The sequence below is a fragment of the Abrus precatorius genome, unplaced genomic scaffold, assembly GCF_003935025.1.
Source record: "Abrus precatorius isolate BTA unplaced genomic scaffold, Abrus_2018 Scaffold10, whole genome shotgun sequence".
Taxonomy (NCBI): domain Eukaryota; kingdom Viridiplantae; phylum Streptophyta; class Magnoliopsida; order Fabales; family Fabaceae; genus Abrus; species Abrus precatorius.
In genome coordinates this window covers 32,262,992-32,284,445 of record NW_020874292.1, presented here as the reverse complement: position 1 = coordinate 32,284,445, position 21,454 = coordinate 32,262,992, and the positions used below count along the sequence as shown (strand labels likewise).

The 21,454-nt window shown below is 29.3% G+C and overlaps 1 protein-coding gene across 11 annotated transcripts; it reads left to right on the top strand.

The window, feature by feature from the left end:
• Nucleotides 1-1,121: 1,121 nt before the first annotated feature.
• On the top strand, nt 1,122-21,375 carry LOC113853171 (MADS-box protein SOC1-like). Of its 11 annotated transcripts, none has more exons than XM_027483664.1 (10): nt 1,232-1,586; nt 1,860-1,964; nt 2,085-2,278; nt 12,344-12,425; nt 19,435-19,499; nt 19,604-19,703; nt 19,785-19,826; nt 20,537-20,585; nt 20,683-20,724; nt 21,076-21,354. In XM_027483664.1, the coding sequence occupies exons 3-9, from the start codon at nt 2,097-2,099 to the stop codon at nt 20,700-20,702; spliced, it is 540 nt and encodes a 179-aa protein (XP_027339465.1). In that variant the 5' UTR covers nt 1,232-1,586; nt 1,860-1,964; nt 2,085-2,096; the 3' UTR covers nt 20,703-20,724; nt 21,076-21,354. The 11 variants fall into 11 exon arrangements, with proteins under 11 accessions (XP_027339470.1, XP_027339460.1, XP_027339462.1 ...); XM_027483665.1 differs by having other exon boundaries at nt 1,243-1,391; nt 1,833-1,964; nt 19,438-19,499; nt 21,076-21,366; XM_027483669.1 differs by lacking the exon at nt 20,537-20,585 and having other exon boundaries at nt 1,122-1,586; nt 1,833-1,964; nt 19,438-19,499; nt 21,076-21,375.
• Nucleotides 21,376-21,454: the final 79 nt, after the last annotated feature.

Here is a 21,454-nt window from a genome sequence, read left to right as displayed (position 1 = left end):
GCCACCATTATTATCTCAAACTTCTATCATTATCATTATTACTGATTTTTTTTTATTATAAAATCTTATCTACATAAACATTGAAACAGCTTTTAAATTAATAAAATAAAAAGATAAAATAAAACTTGCAGGTTTAACTTATTCATCCATTTAATTGAATGTAATTAAAGAGTATATTAATATTATAAAATTGAAGAAATAATTAATATTTTATCAATAAAATTTAATTTAGTAGATATTATATGCTTTAAAATATAAGTAAATGAAGATAATATGCCTATTAATATTAAAATTATTTAAAATTTGATGTGCATAATCATTAAAATAATATCACATAATTAAATGATTGGATTTATTAAATTCACATTTTAGAATAAACTAATTAAATAAAGTAAGTTATCAGTTAGAATAAGTGAATTTCCACCCTATATTAGCCTTTCTTTCTTAATTTGCAATTTCTTTAGGATGTATTCATACCGAGAAAAAAAAAGGAGGGGTTGGATGTTATGTTAAATGGTCGTTATTTGATATATATATATATATATATATATATATATATATATTAAAATGCTATCATACAAGATTAAAATTATTTGAATAATATTGATCATAATTTCTTTTTAATGTGCATAATTACAAATAATGAAGTTTCATAATGTTTTATCCAACTGATGAATGTATCGATGGGATATATTAAATTAATTTGATATAAAAAGAACTATATTTTTATTTAAATATCAATATCAATTACTCCAATTTAAAATTTGTACAAATATCAATAATAATAAGAATTTACATTTTCTATGCCACAGAAAGACTTTATGACAAGTGGGATGTGTTTTCACTTCCTGATTGGTTCCTCGGGTACGTCATCGTACGGAGGAGGTTGATGTGTTTCTAACATTGTACTATTTTTGTTGTTTTTAACTATCTGTTATGCCCCACACTTCATGTTCACCTGCAAATGCAACCCCACACATTCTCGCTCTTTCCAAGTCTTCAAAATTTTCTTTCCTAAATCCTAAAGCACAGTGACAAAAAATTATAAACATTATTATTTTATTGTTCTAATTGTCCTTCTACCCTTATTTTTCATTATTATTATTGTTGGCTCATTTTGGAGCATCATTTCATTTTTAATATTTCCCTTCCCCTTTTAACTAAAACGTTTCTTTTTTGGGGCATAGACTTGGTTTTTTACCAAATCAAGAAAAGGATGAGGTTTCAATTTTCTATTACATTAAAACGCCTTGTTTCTTAATATGGTGGGGCTCGGGGAACCAATGGGGGATAGGTGGATGAATAAGGAAAGCTTGGTCTGATGAGTCTATATGCTTCCTTGCTTCCACTTTTTCTGAGTTTCTCTGCAGTTATTGCTACCTCTCTTTTGGGTGCTTCCTTTTTCCATTCTCAACTCAACACTTTTAATTTCTTCCCTTTTCTGTGCACAACTCCTTTATTCTCTCTTCATTGGTCAAAAGATTTCTGGGATTTTGCTAATTTGGTGCAAATCTGATTCCCTTTGACAACCCTTCTCTTGGCTTTTTGAGAAATCTACGACGATTTCAAGTTTCTTTTTTTAGTTGGTAAGAATCAATCAATCAGATATTAGTTTTTTTTTTATTAATAAAAAAACCCCATCTTAGGATATCTGTTTATTGGGGTTGAGATCCTTTTTTGGGAAGTCACATACATTTGCTGCTCCTTTGACAGTTGGGTTTGTTTCCTTAAAAATCTGCATATCTGAGCCCTGTGTGTTTGTTTCTCTTTTTGCTTTTTTCTTAGATATATGCTTCAGTTTCCCTTTAGCCTTAACAATATGTGATTCTTAGGTGTTGGAATCTTCTGTGCGTTCATAGCTTTTTCTGGGTCTTCTAGTCTTGCTTGGAAGGCACAAGTTTGGTGGAAACCTCCTATATTGGCTACTCATACAAGGAAGCATAGTTTGTGGTTCATTCTACTTGGTTAGAACTCCTTTGTAGTGAACTAGTTTCAGTTTAATGGGGGAAAAAGCGTTTTTTAAAGTATTGTTCATATTTTGTTGTGTTTTTAATTCTCCCTTTGTGTATGCTGATTCACTTCAGAAACGCTTAGAGATGGTGAGAGGAAAGACTCAGATGAGGCGCATAGAGAACGCCACAAGCAGGCAAGTCACTTTCTCAAAGAGGCGTAATGGGTTGCTGAAGAAGGCTTTTGAACTTTCTGTTCTTTGTGATGCTGAGGTTGCTCTTATCATTTTTTCTCCAAGAGGCAAGCTTTATGAATTTGCAAGCTCCAGGTATGTTGATTTATAAATGGATCCTCATAACAGTTTTCTTTTTCTGTTACTTTGTGTGATTTGCATCTGCATAATGCTAAATAAAGCATTATCCATCTTCATGCGAGGGTTTCCTTAAACTTTTTAGCTAGTAAATTTCAAGTAGACATATGTATGTAGTTTTACACCATGTAGAGACTCAAGGATATAGTTAAGACCTTCATCATAATCACCGAAGTACAATGGTGGATAAGATAGGAGCTAAGTAGTTTAATTAATGTTATGCTTTTTTTCTTTCTTTTGATAACCTCAGAAGTACGGTGGGGTATTGAGAGCAGCTAAGGAGTTCTAGTTGACGCTTTATCCTTGTCTCCTTTTTTGGGGGCTTCGAGGTGCTGAGAAATTCAGTTTACTAGGCAAACACATTGAGAGGGTTTTTAGATTCACGTATAAATTATTATAGATTTACATTTATTTAACAGTACTTAGTTGTAATCTATGCTTTAAATTTATGTTTATAAGTTTTTTAACTTATTTTCAGATATATTTTAATTTTACATCCAAGAGTTTATGTGATTTGGAAAACTCTTGGAACATTTTTGGTGACATTAAACGGTGTTTTGCATCTGCATTGGAGTCAATTCTATCTCTCTTTAACCATGCTTATAGTTGGCTTTTGGATTTGAGTGTCGTTTCTTTAAAACTTAATAAAACTTGCATTTTGTGGGTGGGATAGGCTAGTGTCTGTGTGAAGTTTTCAAGCTTTCTTCTACGTAGCTGATTATTTTATTACCCCATTTTCTATATTCATCTTACACTACTCCCTATTTCTTTCTTTCCTTTTCATCACATTTCCTGGTGCATTTAGCAAATATTATTATCAAACATCCAAACATCATTATTGTTTCTTCTGTGAGGCTCAGTTTTCTCTTTGTAATTGAATCAAAGAGGAAATATTTTAAAGGAGCTGTACTAGTTTCCTTAAATAAGGGATAAAGAGCCATCACATGCAGGCTATACAGCACTGTATCATATGTACGAAAACACTGACTTCCAATGTTGATGAGAGAGGCGCAATAGAGAGAGAAAGGATTCTGTAGATTGACATGCACTGCATAACTATGATTATATGCCTCTAGCAATTAATAATTTAATATTATTTTTTGTTTGAAGAAAAGAGGTCAGGACTCAGACTTCTAATATCACTCAACGAAGTGAGTGAACTTTGTTCAAGTGATATACTTAGCCAAAAGAAAAGGAAAATAAAACTTCATTTAGCGAGGAGCTTGTGAAGTTCCATGAAATATTGTGCAGTGATATCACCACAGTTTTCAAAACAACTAGATGCACATTAACCTCCTCACGAGGCTGTTGGTATATTATTCTTGTAATTATTATTATTATTATAAGCACATCTAGATCAGGGTGAAACTGCAATTGTTATTTAATTGAGGAAACTCTTAAATTGATACTTGTTTAATTTGATATTTTAATCATTGATATCTTAAAATATCTTCTGGTAATTTTTAATTTTGTAAAAATATATTCATTTTAATCTTCTTCTACTTTATTTTTTATAATTTTGTATTAAAAAATTAAATTGAATGTCATTTTTTCAAAATTAATAAAAAGATTTTAAAATCTTAAATTAAAATGTCTGACCTAATTTTGGAATTAACTTAGAAATATAATCTTATTTAATTAAGTCTAAACTGATTATTTAATAACCAAGTTGTAGTCATTAGTGACTAAATGGGTGATGTGGGAGTAGTTTAGCTTTAACAATTACTTTCAGAACATAATTTGAAAATCATATTCACCTGTACATGTCTTTCCTTTTCCATTCTCTCATACTTGTTGAGTTGCATATAAGGTACATTGCAAATATTGAGTACTTAAACTCATAAGAAAAATGACATGAACTGGTCAAATATATATAGTTAAGACTTAAATGAACTATTTGTATGCTTGTAGGATCATCTCGACCATTGATTTAACACTTGAGGCATGATATGATACTATTTTGCTTTTAAGTTGAAGTGTTTTCAGTGAACCTGCAATTTATTAGAAGCTTTGTTAAGTTTTATAGTAAAATTTCAAATATGGATTATATATACTTATAATCTTTTTTGTACATATGAGTTAGTTTATCTCCTGTCCTCAATTTCTAATAATATTCTTTCTTGTTGCTGACAAAAAAAAGAAAAAGAAAAAACAACCTTCTGTCCTATCTTTGGTTTTAATTTTTCGCTTGAAGTGATCAATATTTTGAATCTGAGTATCTACTTGAATTTTTTTTTTCTGCATCATTCCCATAAAAGAAAAGATAAATCAAACTTCTACGGGTAAAGGGCTAGAATGTAGTAACACCTCATGTGGTATATGTAGCTCTTCCTTCTGCAGTTTGCTCTTGTTGACTCACTGTGTTGGTGAACTAACTTCTTTTTCGTCCTCCTCTAGCTGAAATGAGAATAATTCTTACTTCTTAGTATTATATCAACCAAGATTTATTTCATTAGGTGAGGTCGTCTGTATAGATTATACAATGCCAAGGTCAGTAAAAAATTAAATTTTAAAAAATTTAGTTAATCAAAAGGTATCTTTTGATAACTTTGTCTGAAATATTTTTGAGTTTTACTCGACTCATCTTTACTTGATTAAGAGTTATGCAATATTCTTTTGTATACTGTCATTTTGTATCTTGTTCTTTATTGTGTATTCACTCATTCATATTAGTATTCTCATTCTTGTCACTCTCACTTTTTCTTGTTTTTTTAAGGCCTAACATTCACTATCACGTAGAATATAGGATAACTGGTTGTATTATGGTACAATAATTTTTTTTTCAGCTTAATAAGTACTTTACAATTACATATAACTCTCTTCGCTTTAACCACCCAACTTATATTATGTGAGTAACATTTTCATTAATTTTTCACCATTCTGTATAATTGATCTTAGGTACCTAAAACTAAAATTTGTGATATAGTTTCATATCTAATTTTAACTTTCTATGCATGATTCTCATCTTAATTTTTGTTAAACCTATAATGCATATACTTTATTATACTTTTACTCAAGTGAAATTCTTGTTCCTCATTAGTGAAGTTAACAACTCATATACTTTCACATTTGGTCATATTTGCTCAACTCTGCTCGCCTTGCACTACTAACTAATAGTTTGCACTTTAATTTGTATGTAACCTAGTGTATGTTTCCCATTTTTTTTAATTGAATTGACTGTGAAAGGTTTAATGTTGGAAGAGTGGATGTGAAAAGAATTATCTTGCATATAAAAATGATATTTTTAAATTTAGTTCAGAAGAATTGGTTGTGTAAATGAATAGTATGATCACTTTTGGAAGCCTCTCCCTCCATGTATATTGAATAAATTTTATTGGATGCAATAGTTAAATTGTATGGCAAGTATTTGTCTCATTTGATGTTTTAATGGAATTCCATTGAATACCATTGTGTGTTTGTTTGGTAGACGTAGGAGGATAGGAAAGGATAGGACATGCAAGACGAATAAAAATATAAGATATGAGGGTGATAAATTATTATTTTATTTTAAATTTTATGTATGCTAAGATAATAAATTAAATATATTTTACTATTCTATTTTATTTATTTCTAACACAAATTTTTTCATAAAATAAAATGTATACTAAATAGAAAAATATGATAATCTCTTAGAATATACTTATCATGTCGTGTTAACTAAATAAATATAAAAAAGTATTATATTTTATATGCTTATCGAGTTTACCAAACAAACTTTGCATTAAACAAGTTCTTAGTAGTCTCTCTCTTTTAATATAATATTATCAAAAGAGAATTTTTTTTTTTTTATATAGTGTTAGGAAGGTAGGAAGTAGATCAAAATTATAGCATGCAGCATATTGATTATTGGTTGGCTGCTTGATTGTAACATTTGCTTTGTGCCGCATGGAGGGAAGAAAACTTCAGATAATAAAACCTTAAATGTTACTGGTAACTGATATTAAACTGAATTAATCTGAGCTTTGCTGCAAAATTATTGATTAGGGCAAATAATATGAACGTGAAATTACTGATCATGAGCCTATATCAAGGTTTGGCTTGTGATATTAGCTAAGTACTTCAACTGTGGTTGATGACGAGCTAGGGCTTTGTAACTACTCACCTCAGTTTGATTTGACTAGACTGTTATAAAAATTGAGTATAAGGAATACTCTGACCGATACATAATACAACCAGCTTTTGCACTTCAAAAACTGTCAGTTTATAGTTCTAAGAACATTGATTGATATATTCATGAACCATTTTTTTTATCAGCAAAGGAAACTAGTGAGTATATAACCTTTTTAAAACTTAATAAATCTAAAAAGAATAAAATATTTATTATTAATAAGAAATAATTTATTATAAATAAGACTATATTAAAGAGATAAAATTTTTAAAACTACAATATAAATCGTGAAAAAAAAAATTAAAATAAGATTGCGTTAAAAAAAAATTAATATTAAATGCAAGATAAATCATATAGCGTGAGGAGAGGATAACTTGTAAAAATACTCTCATTTAAGATAATTTTTATAAATCATCCTTGATTAAAAATGAAAATTTACATTTAGTATACACGGATAAATAAATAAAAGGATACCAAACTCTTAAAAGCAACCAAAAAAATTATAAGCATGCCTAGAGTAAACCACCAACAAAATACAAAGCTAAAGCTTCAAAGATTTCAAGCAAATCATATTTTCTTTTGCCGATTCTATAAAAGAATGAGAGAAACCATACACATTAGCTTTAATCCAAGACCATGCTCTATTTTTACCAATTCAAAACAATAGTTCTATGTAACCATAAAGTTCAAATAGCAGTGAACCATATAATGATCCATGCCATTTCCCCTTTTTCTCCTAAGTTTGATTCCACATTCAAGGGGCCTAAACCCTGATTAGAAAATTGCAACTATCACGATCACAATCTAATTTTAATTAATCAAATCCATTATTCATAATAGATCAAACTCTCCTGCTCCAATCCTATTGTGTGTCTGAATAGACCATAAAGGTGAATCATAGGAGTTTTTATAGGTGGATTGACTCTAATTTACTCATTTTACTTACCTTTTTCACTTTAAGAGTTAAATTCTATTAATTTGTCTTCCTTTCACTAAACCCCTATATTGTAAAAAAAGCTTTTTACAATTTAGGGGATGAGCCACTTGAAAATCAAAATGGAGATGACCAAAACTAAAGTGGCAAAGAGAACTTACTTGTGAAAAGTCATGTGCTGTGAAGACTCTTAATTAGAATGAAAAAACGAATAACTTACTCAATGTTAAAAGACCAAATGCATTTAAATCAAACTAAGAAACATTGGGCGCACATCTTTAGAATTCTATTCCTAACAGCATTTGATTTGAAATGATTCTTCATCTTTACTTCCCTAACAAACATAACATGAGCAATTTATGGTTTTCTTATGCCAAGACACCACCCTCATTTTTCAATTCGCAGATATCTTCCCCATTTTACCTAAGTAATTCTTCTTCTCTCTTCACCTCCTTTCCACCAAAAGATCTTCGAATTCAGATTAAAGTTTAAATCACCTTTTTGAGCATTAAAAAAGAAAAATAAAAAATATAGTGCTAGTTTAGTTTAAAGTTAGATAGAATTAATTTTAAGTGCTTGTTACACTATCCAAACTTGAAAAGATATTCTCTACTTTTTTAGATTAATGGTTATAATTTCTCTAATATCTGATAAATTAGAGGATATTAACGTCTTTTTTAATTAAATTATTAACCCTACTATTCATTAATATAAAATTAACAGTAAAGATTATTTTATGTTTTATGTATAAAAAAGAATACCAAATCCTCTTAACTATAAGGGGTCTAGGAGATTTTACCTTAATTTTAATGAAAATAATATTAAGTCATTAAATATAATTAAGGTGCATTCATAAATTAATTTGAATCACATTTTTATAAGGATGTGAGTTTTTTTATTCAACAGTGTAAGAACACACAGAGGTTAGAATTTAATATTATCACAAATTATCAAGATAAAACTAAATTAAAAAATAGTACCAAAACACCTTAAAAAACTATACATAAGTTTTCTCCCTTAAAAAATTTGTTTGAATGAAGTGATCACCATGTTAATCCCAATGATCTTGCTTTTTTAGTAGTTCCTCTTTAGGTCAGGAATTAATCCAAAGCTTCTTAAAGTTGATTTGAACACCCACGCATTCTTCTCATTTCCCTTATCAATTTATCCTGTATTATAATCATATTGTAAATAAGAGATTTGACTCTTCTAATGTAAAAAAAAAAAAGTTGTAAAGTGGGAAAGTAAACTTTTTATTTACTTTTGATTTACAAGTTATTTTGATATTATAAATGCCTAAGTTCAAATTAGTGGTATATGCTATTTTTTTTCTTCACACTTCTCCTAACTTCAGAGGACTTAAATCTCCAATGTAATATTGCATTGCTTGAGAACTTTTAACTTGAAAGTTGAACTTTTCTAATGGGGCTCCCATTAACTAGGATAAAAATAATCCCGACACTGCATTACACCCCAGAACAAAAGACATATTTTAGGGAAAAATTTAAACATAGATATATCATGATCTTTTACTCCCTCATACGAGGATACAAACTTTTGATCATAACCTTCCCTAATCTACAAGGATTTAGCTTGGATTAGAGCCATGATGTGTTCCAGGTCAACACAACATTGAAGAGAAAATTATGCCTGGATAATTACAAACTCCATAATCCATATAACACATACAAATTGAGTTTCAAATTTTCCTATGCTTCTTTTTAGCCAAACCATTATGCACTAGCAAGTGTACTTTCCGTTCCTTAGGTAAAGCTAATTATTAACTTAACCATTTAACACTTTTGCCAAATTTTATAACACGTAGAAATGAGGAAAGGAGTTTTGAACAGTTTCTTCCTCATAAATTAATGCAGAGAACATAGCACAAGATATCGTTAGATGATAAAATACCTCTAATGAGCAGATTTATCCTAGTTGGAGTTATACCTAGTAAAGCTTTTCTAGCAAAAGTCTCCTAAAAGGTGGCTTTGAGAGAGCTAAACATGTCTATAAACCTTTATTGACTAGCTTTACATAAGACGGAAAAACATTGAGGTCCAAACTGATTTTTCAAACAATTAATGTATCCAAACTTGGAGGAGTCAAGGGACCAAACTCGTTCATTCACCTTATTTTTAATTATATGCACGCAAGAAAGCATATTCTGTAGCTCTAACACTCCTCCTGGATTAATAGTTTTCTTCTTCATTTAAACAATTACATCCACTTATCATCAATCCACCCTCCAATGTCAGCAACCAAATAACTTTTAGACTCATATATTGTACACCTACAAAAGAGATCCCTTAAACTTACTCCTCCAATTTATACATCCTCTCAAAATTTTGTTAAACTTCTGTATCTGAACTTTTTCTTTGTGCCAGCATAGAACCGATTTGAAGTCTTCTTAAAAACACCAATTTTACATATATCCTTTCACCATGAGGATGCATCCTTAAAATTCCCCCCACATGAGCAAAGCACTTATTACTACGATTCCCCTTGCATCTAACATTCAATACACAATACCATGAAATTTCCTTCTCCTATGTATTCTCGATGTTCATTTTTCTTGCCAACACATTAAACTATTCAAGGTTTCTTTACAAAGCTTCCCTCACTTCTTGGCTTACACACAAGTCCCAATTCACCCAAAATTTTTCTTTTATTGTTACTACTTTTCATATATTAATTGTGTGGTTGATAAAAAAAATTATATTAAAAGAGTTATTTGTAACAACAAAGTATTTATTAACCTTAAAAAAAATTATTGAATTGCAGTATGACTCACTATCCTATCTAGTTGGATTAATGTTAAATTTTAGAAGGATTACATGAAAAAAAAAAGTAAAAAAGTAGTATAAATAAAAGTGTTAAAATAAATGTAAAGTCATACAAGAAAAGATAGAAAAAAAATTGTATTTGATGAGAGATTGAAATAACGTCTATAGAGAGAGAGATTATAAAAGTTGATTAAGGTGGTTTGAGCTTGTGTAAGAAAGTTACCAAAAGCATGAAATGAAAAATGTTGATTGTATTGGATTTAGCCTAATAAAAAAATGTAGAGGGTGAAAAAAAAAACTGAAGTGACATTATTAAAAAGGATCTCATAATATATAATATTTTTGAGAATTAATTTTTGATCAAATTTAATAACGTCACACAATTTATATAATTAATCTCATCTAGTAAAATAAAAATTTGTTATTGTTGTATTATTACTTTTTATATATATATATATATATATATATATATATATATATATATTGGTTTGAATTCAAATTTTAAAACTCCCGTAGTTGTCTGAAAAAATAATAATAAATTATAGACTAAATTAATTAATTGATTCCTTAATTCTTAGTTTTGTTTCGATTTGGTTATTTAACTTCTTTTATTTATTTTTATTTTAATCCTTTAATATACAAAAGTGTTAAGTCTATTAAAAAATTAATGTTTATATTCCACTTTTGAACTTCGGTGAAAACACAGAATATATGTTCCAGCGAATTTTTTGAATATTTTTTTTTTCTTTCTTGCTTCTCTTTTATGGTTTGCTTTAAGAATTTGGTTAGGACTTACATGAACTAGATATTAATAATGCAAATGCAAGTTGGTGGCCAACATTCTTCATTCTAAGTGATCTTACCTCAATATTTACTACACTGATATAGATAGTTTAGGTTCATCATTTAGCAATGAATTTTAGACAATACTCTTTAGGTGGGTATGTCTCAAATGTGCTTTCCATATATGAAGAAGTTGTTATCTAAGTAAGAGGATCTAGAGTACAAAAAAGATGAAAAATACATAAGGTAGAGGAAGGACTTATTTGATTGGGTTATTGACCCTAAAATCACAAGCCAAAAAAGGAGATTGAGAAGAGAAATAAAGATCCCAAACTAAGAAATAGGTGTGCTACCAAAATTTTACTATACAAATTATTTATAGATAGGTCTCGATGTGAATAAGAAGTAAGAGAATGAAGAAAAAATAAATAAAAAATGAGACGATCAAAAAATTTACTTAAATATATCATGTTTTTCTTGAGTTCATAAAGAAAATAAAAATAAATAGTAATTTTTAATGAAATTAACATTTTTTATGAAAAAAAAAAAACTTATTTAAAACATTTTTTAAGTCAAGAGATTGCAATGAAAAAAGGTTAGATGAGTAAACTAAAACAAAACCTAGAATTAAAGAATGAATCTACTAATTTAGCTTAAATTAGATGACTTAAATTAATCTCTCAAAGTGCGTGAACAACCGGCTGATGTGTCTCCAATTTCTTGAATTAGCCTCTGTTGGGAAGGTTAAATTCTAGTAAAAGGAGGCAATAAAGAAAACTGAAAAGTATTATTGGATAATAATATAACATCAGAGGTACACGAAAGAGTCCTATTTGAGCTTTTACATATTGTTTATCGACCTTCTTATGTAGAGCTCTTGATACACCAGCTAATAAAATCATCAAAAACTTGTCTAATAGAGTGAAATTAATTAAAATGAATTGATGCAACTTGTGGCCTATTAGGCGGGATGAGGACACATAATGAATATGAAAAGTCTAGGGCTTAATTTCATGTATCAAGGATTGGCTTGTTATAAGAAAGATCTCTATGGGATACTTCAACCATTTTGTTGATAATGGGCTAGGTTTTTGGCTAGGGAGAGGCTGAATATCATGGGGTGAAAATGTCAAACAACACTCAATAATTTGAAAAAAAAAAATCTAGGTTCTGTTAGTCTTAGAAAATGTTTTTTTATTGGTTTTCTATTTATACTTCTAATCATAAAATAACTACTTTTTTTTTTTTATCGTTAAAGACTTTCATATTTATTTTTTGTTTCTTATACAAATTTTTTAAAATAATGTAACATTTTTATAATTAATATATATATATATATATTTTAGTTATTAACAGTTGAATATTATGATGGATCAGCTGACTGTAGTAAATTAGTAATGTGTTTCATGAAACAGCATGCAGGAGACAATTGAACGCTACCGCAGGCATAACAGGAGTGCTCAAACAATACACAGATCAGATGAACAAAATATGCAGGTTATTATATTTATACCTCCTATTTTTTTCCTTACCCAAAAACATCCGTTTTTTCTCTCCTAGTTTCATTGGATAGCCTTCCTATTCATCATCTAATTATTTAAATGCTGTTAGAATATCCTAAATATAATCACGATATTATAACAAACCTCTAGATACTCTAACTATGATCACACACCAGCAAATGAAAATGCCTATTTATGCTTTTTCTTTCCTTATAATGGTGTTTTGTTATCCAAGTTTTCATTTTTGGGAAGAAAACAAAATGCATGTTCTTCTTATTGTTCCTTTCAAGACTCAAGTCCGAACTAAATAACTATTGTTCATTTCCGTGATTGATTATTTAACTAGCTTTATAATTGCTTTTGATTCCAAATAAAAAGCTTGTCGATTAGTGAAAAATGGGTTACTAGGACAAAAAATTGGTGACTGAGTAAATATAAAGGTAAACACACATAATGTATTAATTTCAATTCGATTAAAGTAAAACTTTGATTTGAAACTAAGATTCTGTTAAGGAATATGTGTTATGCGGAAGAACAACATCAAAATTAATTGAAGAATTATGAGAAAAAAAATGAAATAATAGTAATATAATTTTATTAAGAAAAGAATACAAAAATTTTCTTATAATAATAAAATATAAAAAAAAAGAAATAAAGATGGACAATAAATTGATAATAAAAAAATTAATAATTAATTTCTATTTATGTAATATATAAATAGATTAAAACAAATAAATTAATTAAATGTTAATAAGAAACTAAAATTAATACCATTAAACTAATGGTAGAAAATAAGGTGAAATTTCAGTTATCCACTTAACAATTTCTATTTTGACTAGAATTCAATTAGATGTTTATCACCATGTCTTTAAACATTGTAGAATTTGACCAATATTGAAACTTGACATTTGGAAGAGCTTCAATAAGAATCAATGTTATTAAAAAATGGTTATGACGGTGCCATGGTAGAATGGCATGGTAGTTTTGAGAGATCCCGTTATAGGAATGGTGTGGCGTAACAGATTTTCGTGGCGATGTATAATGGTGGCTATGGCAAAAATGACAGAAATATGATATTTTTTGAAAAAAAAAAAAGGGTTGTTATTTGCAAGTTTGGGCCAACAACCCGACCTGGTCCAGACAACCTAACATTAAAGTTAAGTTTTTTTCCTCTCCTCCCCACGATCTCACTCTCTCTCTTCTTTTTGCTGATCTCTCTTTTTACGATCTGTTGATCTCTCTTGCTCTACTGAGATCTCTTTCTCTTCTGTTCTGCTGGGCTGTTTGGGTTTCTGTTATGAGGAAAGGAAGAAACATTTTTCTATTTTTTTAAAACACACTGTTTTGATTATTTTAAAGGTAGAAAGGTCATTTACCTTTGATAAAATATATATTTCCTCTTTGCATGAAAAGTTGAAACCTTAATTATAACTTTCTCCCATTCTCACTGACTCACTCACTCCATCTCACTGGAAAAATCAGTTTTTTTGGCGTTTCCTCTGCTTTTCTGTTCATTGGAGAAATCAGCTTTTTTGGCATCTATTTTGCTTTTCTATTTGAGCTTTATTTTACTATTTACTGATTATTCTTGCTTTTTTGTTCAAGATTTATTTTGCTATTCAAGCTCTGTTTAGCATTTTTTGTTAAATATGACATCTATGCTGCAGTATTTTTCTCTTTTTCACTGTTATTAGGAATGATGATGATGCAATCTTCAGAATTGCTTGAGCATTTATATTAAATTTTTGTGACCTATAATATTTTTTATATATTTTATTATATTTATCATATATCCGACATCACCCGCCATGGCAACTGCCAAAACTTTATGGCAGTTTTTTTTGGTTTCTGCCATGAGCTGCCATTTGTCATTGATAACATTGGTAAGAATATATGTTAGATTCTTGTATGTGTGTATCTTTTTCACTACAACTTTTCAACACTAACAATATCTTGGATAAAGTGATATTTTACATCAATGTGTTTGGTCTTATCATGATAACGATTATTCTTGATCAAATCTTATACTATCACAATACCCTGACCATCAATCGCAAAACACAAGAATCTTATGCTAGATCAAGTTCATTAACCAAACATCGAAATCAAAGAGCCTCTTTTACACACTCTTTTGCGACAATATATTATGCTTCTTTTGTAAATAATGGCCAATTGACTAAAATGTCACTTTCCAACTAATAGCACCATTGCAGAGAGTATAGATATAAATAGAAAGAGATCTTCTTTAGTCAATATCACCACCATAGTCTGAATTAACAAAACCTACATCATTGGTTGTAGTCTTGCTTCTGTCAAACACCAACCTAATATCAGAAGTACCTTTTCAATATCAAAAAATCTATTTGACTATATTCCAATGAACCTTGTTAGGATTATGCATATGTTGACTAAACATGCTAATAACATATGATAAATCAGGTCTAATGCACATCATTGCATTCAAAAGGCTACCAATTGCACTAGTATAAGGAATGTGTGACATATGCTCCATTGCTCCTTCTCTTTATCTTTTTGTGGGCAAAGATCTGAAGTTAACTTGAACTTTTCTTTACAGTTTCTCATATTAAAATTTTCAAGTACTCTTTTAATACATTTCTTTTGTGATAGGAATAATTTTTTTACTTGGTAATCTCTATGAATCTCCATATCAAGGATTTTCTTAGATACGCCTAATTTCTTCATATCAAACTCATTACTAAGTTAAGTTTTCAACTTCTCGATCAATAATGACTTGTCACATAATGCAATCAACATAAAATAATAAGTATATAAAAGATTTATTTAAAATTTTTTTGAAATAGACACAATAATCAAATTGACTTCGAGAATAACCTTGTCTAATCATAAAGGAATCAAATTTCTTTTACCATTGTCGAGAAACTTGTTCAAGAGAGTATAAATATTTATTTAATCAACAAACTAAATGCTCCTTACCAGGAACAACAAATTCCTTGGGCTACTTCATATAGATTTCTTCTTCAAACTCTATATGTATAAAAATTATCTTAACATTAAGTTGTTCTAATTTCAAGTAAAATAAAGTAATAAAAGAAAGCAAAAAGCAGAAAGAGGTATGACGAATAACACATAAGAAAATCTCATTAAAGCTATTATTTTCCTTTTGGCTAAAGCCTTTCATAACTAATTGTACTTTGCATCTAAGATCTTTAACCTCATGCATGCCTTCTTTTCTTTTATAGACCTATTTACATCTCAATGGCTTATTGCCTTTAAGAAGCTCTGTCAAAAAACCAAGTACTGTTCTTATGAAAACTCTCAATTTTTTCATTCACAACTACTAGTCATTTTGAAGAACCAGCACAAGAAATAGCTTTAGTATAGTTGCTTGGATCAACACCATAATGCATAAGCAGTTTAATTATTATCAATATATCTAGTTGGTCTCTTAATTTGTCTTCTTAATCTATCTTGGACAATAGTATATTCTTCTTGCGGTTGAATAAGAGAATTGACAATTTCACCATAATTATCACTACGAATATCAATGCTAGACTCATTAATAAAAGTATATAAAACATCAATATTAGGAACTCCATACTTCAAATCTAACACTACCTTGTCCCTAGTACATTGCAAATTACCTGTACTAGTAGAAGAAGTAATGGAAGATTGTTATCTAGAAGTGAATAATGCATTTCATTAAAAGTCACATTTCTACTAAAGATTAATTTTTGTGACTTAGGATCAAAATAACATAAATGATATCATTTAGACTTAGATGTATAACCAAGAACTATGTATTTAACAACTCTCAGAGCTAATTTACCATCATTGACATGTGCATATAGAACTTCCAAAAATTCTCAAATTGGCATAATCAACAGGATTAACTAAATTTCTTCTTTAACTTTGAAATTAAGTAACGTGTGTAGAGAATGATTGACTAAATAACAAGTAATAGATTCTACCTCAATCCAAATTAACGTTGATGCCATATCCTAATGTTTGAGAGCATACAACAAACTCTTTCAAGTAGAGTCTTGATTATACGTTTAGTAACACCATTTTGTTGCAGTTTACATGGAATGGTTTTTTGTTTAAAAATACCATGCTCTATACAGAACGCATTGAAGTTACTTTTACAAAATTCTAAGTCATTATCTATTTTAAGTTTTTAAGCCTTTTTTCATGTTTGGACTTTAACAAGAGTTTTTCAGTTTTTAAAATTGAAAAATGTCTCATTTTTATACTTTAGAAAGTAAACCTAAACCTTACGAGAAAAATCATTAATAATAGTTATCATGTAGTAACGTCCTCCATGAGAGGAAACTTTTGAAGGATTTCAAAGATCAGAGTAAATATAATCAAGAATATCTTTTGTACGATGAGTTGCCATAGAGAAATTGGTTCTTTTATACTTTCCAAAAATGAAATATTTCAACTTACTAATGTCATGTTTACCAAGATAACCTTACTTACTTAGGGGATGCATGTCTTTTTTCACTCACATGACATAAGCACATGTGCCATAATTTAGTGACGTCTTAATCAAACAATGAATAAGATATAGTTGTTAAACCTGTCACAATAGAATCTTGCAAGATATACAAGCTACCAATGTGGTTAGTTTCATTCAAGAATGTCAAGGGATATTAAGTTATATTTGAAGTTAGAAACATAATAAAGTTTAGTCAAAGTCTGTATAATATCATTATGAGACTTGATTTGGATTGTACTAATTCCAACAAGAGTGTTGCCAAGACTTGAATCCAAATGCTTCTTTTGCAGTTTTTTTATTGTCTGTCTAAGAACACATGATAAGAATTTTTAACTTATATAATAATTTTTTATTAAAAATCATAAGATCAATGCATTGATAATTTTAAAATGCTCTAATTTAAAAAAAAAAGTTAATTAATGATTTATTACGGTGTTTTTTTTTTTCAGGTCTTCTCCCTATTTTTCTTTAATAAATGAACTCTCCGTTATCACCATGATGCACCTAATTAATGTCAAGAAAATGACTTAAAAACCGTAGTCACTTATTGACTTCTCCATATCTTCTCTTTGTGGAGTTTTTCATTGTTTCTGCAAACAGTTTCTCTACTGCCCCGGTAACAGTTGGATTAGGGCTCAAGTGATAAATTAATTTTTACATTTAAATGGATCCATTAGTTTTCAATTTTGTTATATGTTAAATACTTTACTTCAATAGTTTTTGTGTATTAACTTCTGTTGACCAAAATAATGTTGTTTCACATTCTTCTTCCTCTGCCAAATGAAACTACTTGTTGTTGTTGTTTAGCTGGTGACAAACTCTTAGTTGGAATGTTAATAGTCTTCATAGCAGCCAACCTCTTTACCAATGTCACTTACGTACCACCCCCTCTAGCCACCCTTGCCGCCACTAGCGACCCCATCCTATTGCCGTCAACATTGGCATCCAATACGATAACAAAGAAGCAGCCTTCGACAAAGGTGGAGTCTATTCCATTATAGCCTCTTTTCTTTCTCTAGTGAACTAAGCTCCATGTACCATGACATCACCTTACCATAGGTTTATCAACAAATAAGACTTACGGAAAAACACGAAAGAAGGAAAAAAAAGATAACGGTGACAAATAGCTAAGGTTGTCGTAGTAAGTTTAGTAACAATGACGTCTAGAAATATTATGGGTGGAGTGGAGAGGAAACCTTGGAGATGGTAGAAATTAGATTAGTTTCAGTGTGAAATAACTTTATTTTGGCATTGCAGATGTCATTTAACAGTAAAAATTAATACCATTATAATAGAAATTAGTAATTAAATTGAAGTGTTCAACGTACGTTTGATAAAGTTAAAAATTAACTTGTGTATTAAAAAAATTTAAGAACTAATTTACTCAGCGCCTATAATCTTAAAATCTGAAGAAATAATTTAATAGTTTATTCAATTAAGTTTGGATCATGGTTTTGATTAAGAACCAAACTAAATGTTTTTTTTCTTTCTTTCTTTGACTGATCTATGAACTTTAAGCAATGTCTAAAATCTATATAGTGCTCTAGGTATATGCATAAGGGTGGTAGTACCCTTATACCCTCTATGATTATTAGTTTATTTGGCTGATAAAAAAATCAACAAAATTTACAGAAATCCTCCTGATTGAATTTGACCTTCTAAATTCATTTCACAACTTCTTTATCATTTATTAATTCTCTTTACGAGCTCCACAGTTCTGATCCTTGTCAATCATTGCTGTTTCACCTTATTTTTTTGAATTGGTTTTTTTAATACGTAGGAGGACGTACTGGAAAAATATTAAATAGTTTATATTAAATGTTTTTTTAAATTATTATAAAATAAAATAAAATAAAATAAAATAAAATATTATATTTTTATACAATAATTTTTTTAATAAAAAAATATGCTTTTATCTTCTTACCACATATATCCATATGTACACGTTAGGAAACACATTTTTTAAATAACTCGACCTCCTTAGTTTTATTGGAGTGTTCAGACAGATGAGGATGGAAAATTCCTCGTTTAAGTTGGCTATTTTTAATATGAGTTGGCTTAAATTGAACTTTATTCTCATTGCTCTTTTTCTGTAATTTTTGTTATCCTCCTAATTTCGTTTTTCATACTCGTCAAACAAAACCTTTATGATTGTAATACTTCCACTGTTCAAAATCTTTAATATACAACCTATAGCTTCTCAACATTTAAAATTTTTACCATACCTAACAAGAAAAGATGTTGAGAATGCCAAACTACTAAGCATGTGCTGAGAACTAAATTAGCACGTTGATTAATTATAAAAGGTTTTCGTAGAACTATTTATAAATCCTGAAAATTCTATATTCTAAAAGCCTCCTAATGCCTTAAACATTTCCAGCTTATACATGTTAGAGATATGAACATGAGTGAGAATTGGTTAATTGGCATTCCATTGATCTCTACTTGCTTACTGTATTCTCTTATCATAGACACTCATTCAACTTGGAATCCTGAAGACTGAATGAAATTCCTTAATATATGACAGCATTTGAAGCAAGAAACAGCAAACTTGATGAAGAAGATTGAGCTTCTTGAAGCTTCAAAACGGTTCAACATCTTGAATTCATATCCATCTTCATAAATTGTTTGTACAATGTTAGATTTCACTCACAACAAAAAGAATATACTGCATGTTACTATTCATCCCTCAGGAAACTCTTGGGAGAGGGTTTAGGATCATGCTCCTTAGAAGAACTGCAACAGATAGAAGAACAGTTGGAAAGGAGTGTAAGCAGTGTTCGTGCAAGAAAGGTTAGCTTAACAAACGTATAGAATTTTTTACTCAATATTTTTAATTTGATTAATATTGAACCCAATATTTTTATTATTCAGAATCAGGTTTACAAGGATCAAATTGAGCAACTAAAGGAAAAGGTAAGCTGTCCGTACATAGTTGAGGTGTTGAACTTGAATTTGTGAAGTTCATCTTGCATTTGATTTTGTAAAATGCCAACATGATATGAAACTGGAATTCACAATCAATCTTTTGAAATTTGACTGTTGTAAGAGCACATTATTTGATTCCAGGTTGATGTGGTCCAATGAGTCTCATATAGTGCACATTTAGTTTAGCACCCCTAAAGTAAGGAGTTATAATTTATAATTGAAAAATTAGTTTTAAGATTTACGCTACTGCATAATATTTTATATATGTATATATATTTAACCATGATTTCAACAGTTGATTTTCACTTAATGGTAATAATTCTTCATTTTACTTTCAGTAGTGAATAATGTACCACTTAGAAGAGTCAAATTTGTATACTCTACCTTTTCTAAACCCTTCCATATTAGGTCTGTGGACCTTACATTTAACAAAAAAAATGAAACTGCAAAAAAGAGGAGAAAAACAAACTTAGAAAATTAATGCTACTTGCTTGTACGTCAAATTTCGACTGGGGACAAAGTGCATAGGTGTCTGTTTCTCAATAAAATTGATTTAATTTGAACTGTTTGAGTCAAATTTAGATGAAGACCCTACAGAGCTGTGACTAATAAATATCTGAAATTGTTGTGTGATCAGCATCGTTCCTTACTTGAGTTTGTGTTTGGATTTACTTTTGCATTCTGAGTTCATGATACAGGATCCACAGAAAGATGCCTCAGTTTATTTTTTTAGTAAAGAAATTGAAGGTTCCTTTTTCCATTCAAAACGTTGAAAAGAAAAAAAAAATCTCAGCTAGGATTACATTAAAGAGATGCTAACTACTGTGTTTTGAATACAATTCAGGAAAAAACCCTACTTGCTGAAAATGCCAAGCTCTCTGAACAGGTGAAATTACACTTGTTACCACTGTCTAGAATTTATTTTGCAGATGTTTATTGAACACTTCATTTTAGATTTTGAGAATGCTAGCAACATACTGTCACTTTCTTTTCATCACAATTTTCGTTGTTGAGTTAAATTCATGTAAGTTTCTCTAAATAATAAGGAAATTTATTATGTAAAGAGTGATCCACATCATTTATTGAGACCTACATGAATTTCATCCAAGAATAAGAACCTTATTGAAAGAAGTATATGAAAAAGTGCATTAGTAACAAATATTTTTTTTGTAAGAGTTTAAAAAACACTTGAATTAGGCTGAAAACCTAACAAATAGTAACTGAAATTGGCATGCAGTATGGTATCCCGCCACAGCCAGCAACATGGGATCAAAGAGAAAATCAACCCTATGCAGAAAGCAGCCCAAGTTCAGATGTGGAGACTGAATTGTTCATTGGACTACCCAGATCTGGTTGAACATAATTTAATCCTTGTCTGTGCAAGTATGAAATAAGGGGAAGCCCAATTGTCACCAATGTATTATATAACATATGATTCCTAATGCTATGAGATGAATAATATTGACCCTTATAAAGAACCTTCTAACTGTATGATTATGGTTTAATTTAATATGTATGTACCTTTTCTTATTCCTGTCCTCTATTTGTCAGTACGTAGTAGAATTTTTGGCTTGTTATGGCTAATGGAGCTAACAAATGGATCCTTTAGTGTTTAA

Excerpts from the sequence above, each read along its gene's own strand:
- LOC113853171 (XM_027483667.1), top strand. The coding sequence starts at position 2,097 with ATGGTGAGAGGAAAGACTCAGATGAGGCGCATAGAGAACGCCACAAGC. Across the intron at positions 12,426-19,434 it reads CAGATGAACAAAATATGCAG|CAGCATTTGAAGCAAGAAAC; the intron begins GTTATTATATTT and ends CTTAATATATGA. Across the intron at positions 19,704-19,784 it reads GCAGTGTTCGTGCAAGAAAG|AATCAGGTTTACAAGGATCA; the intron begins GTTAGCTTAACA and ends TTTATTATTCAG.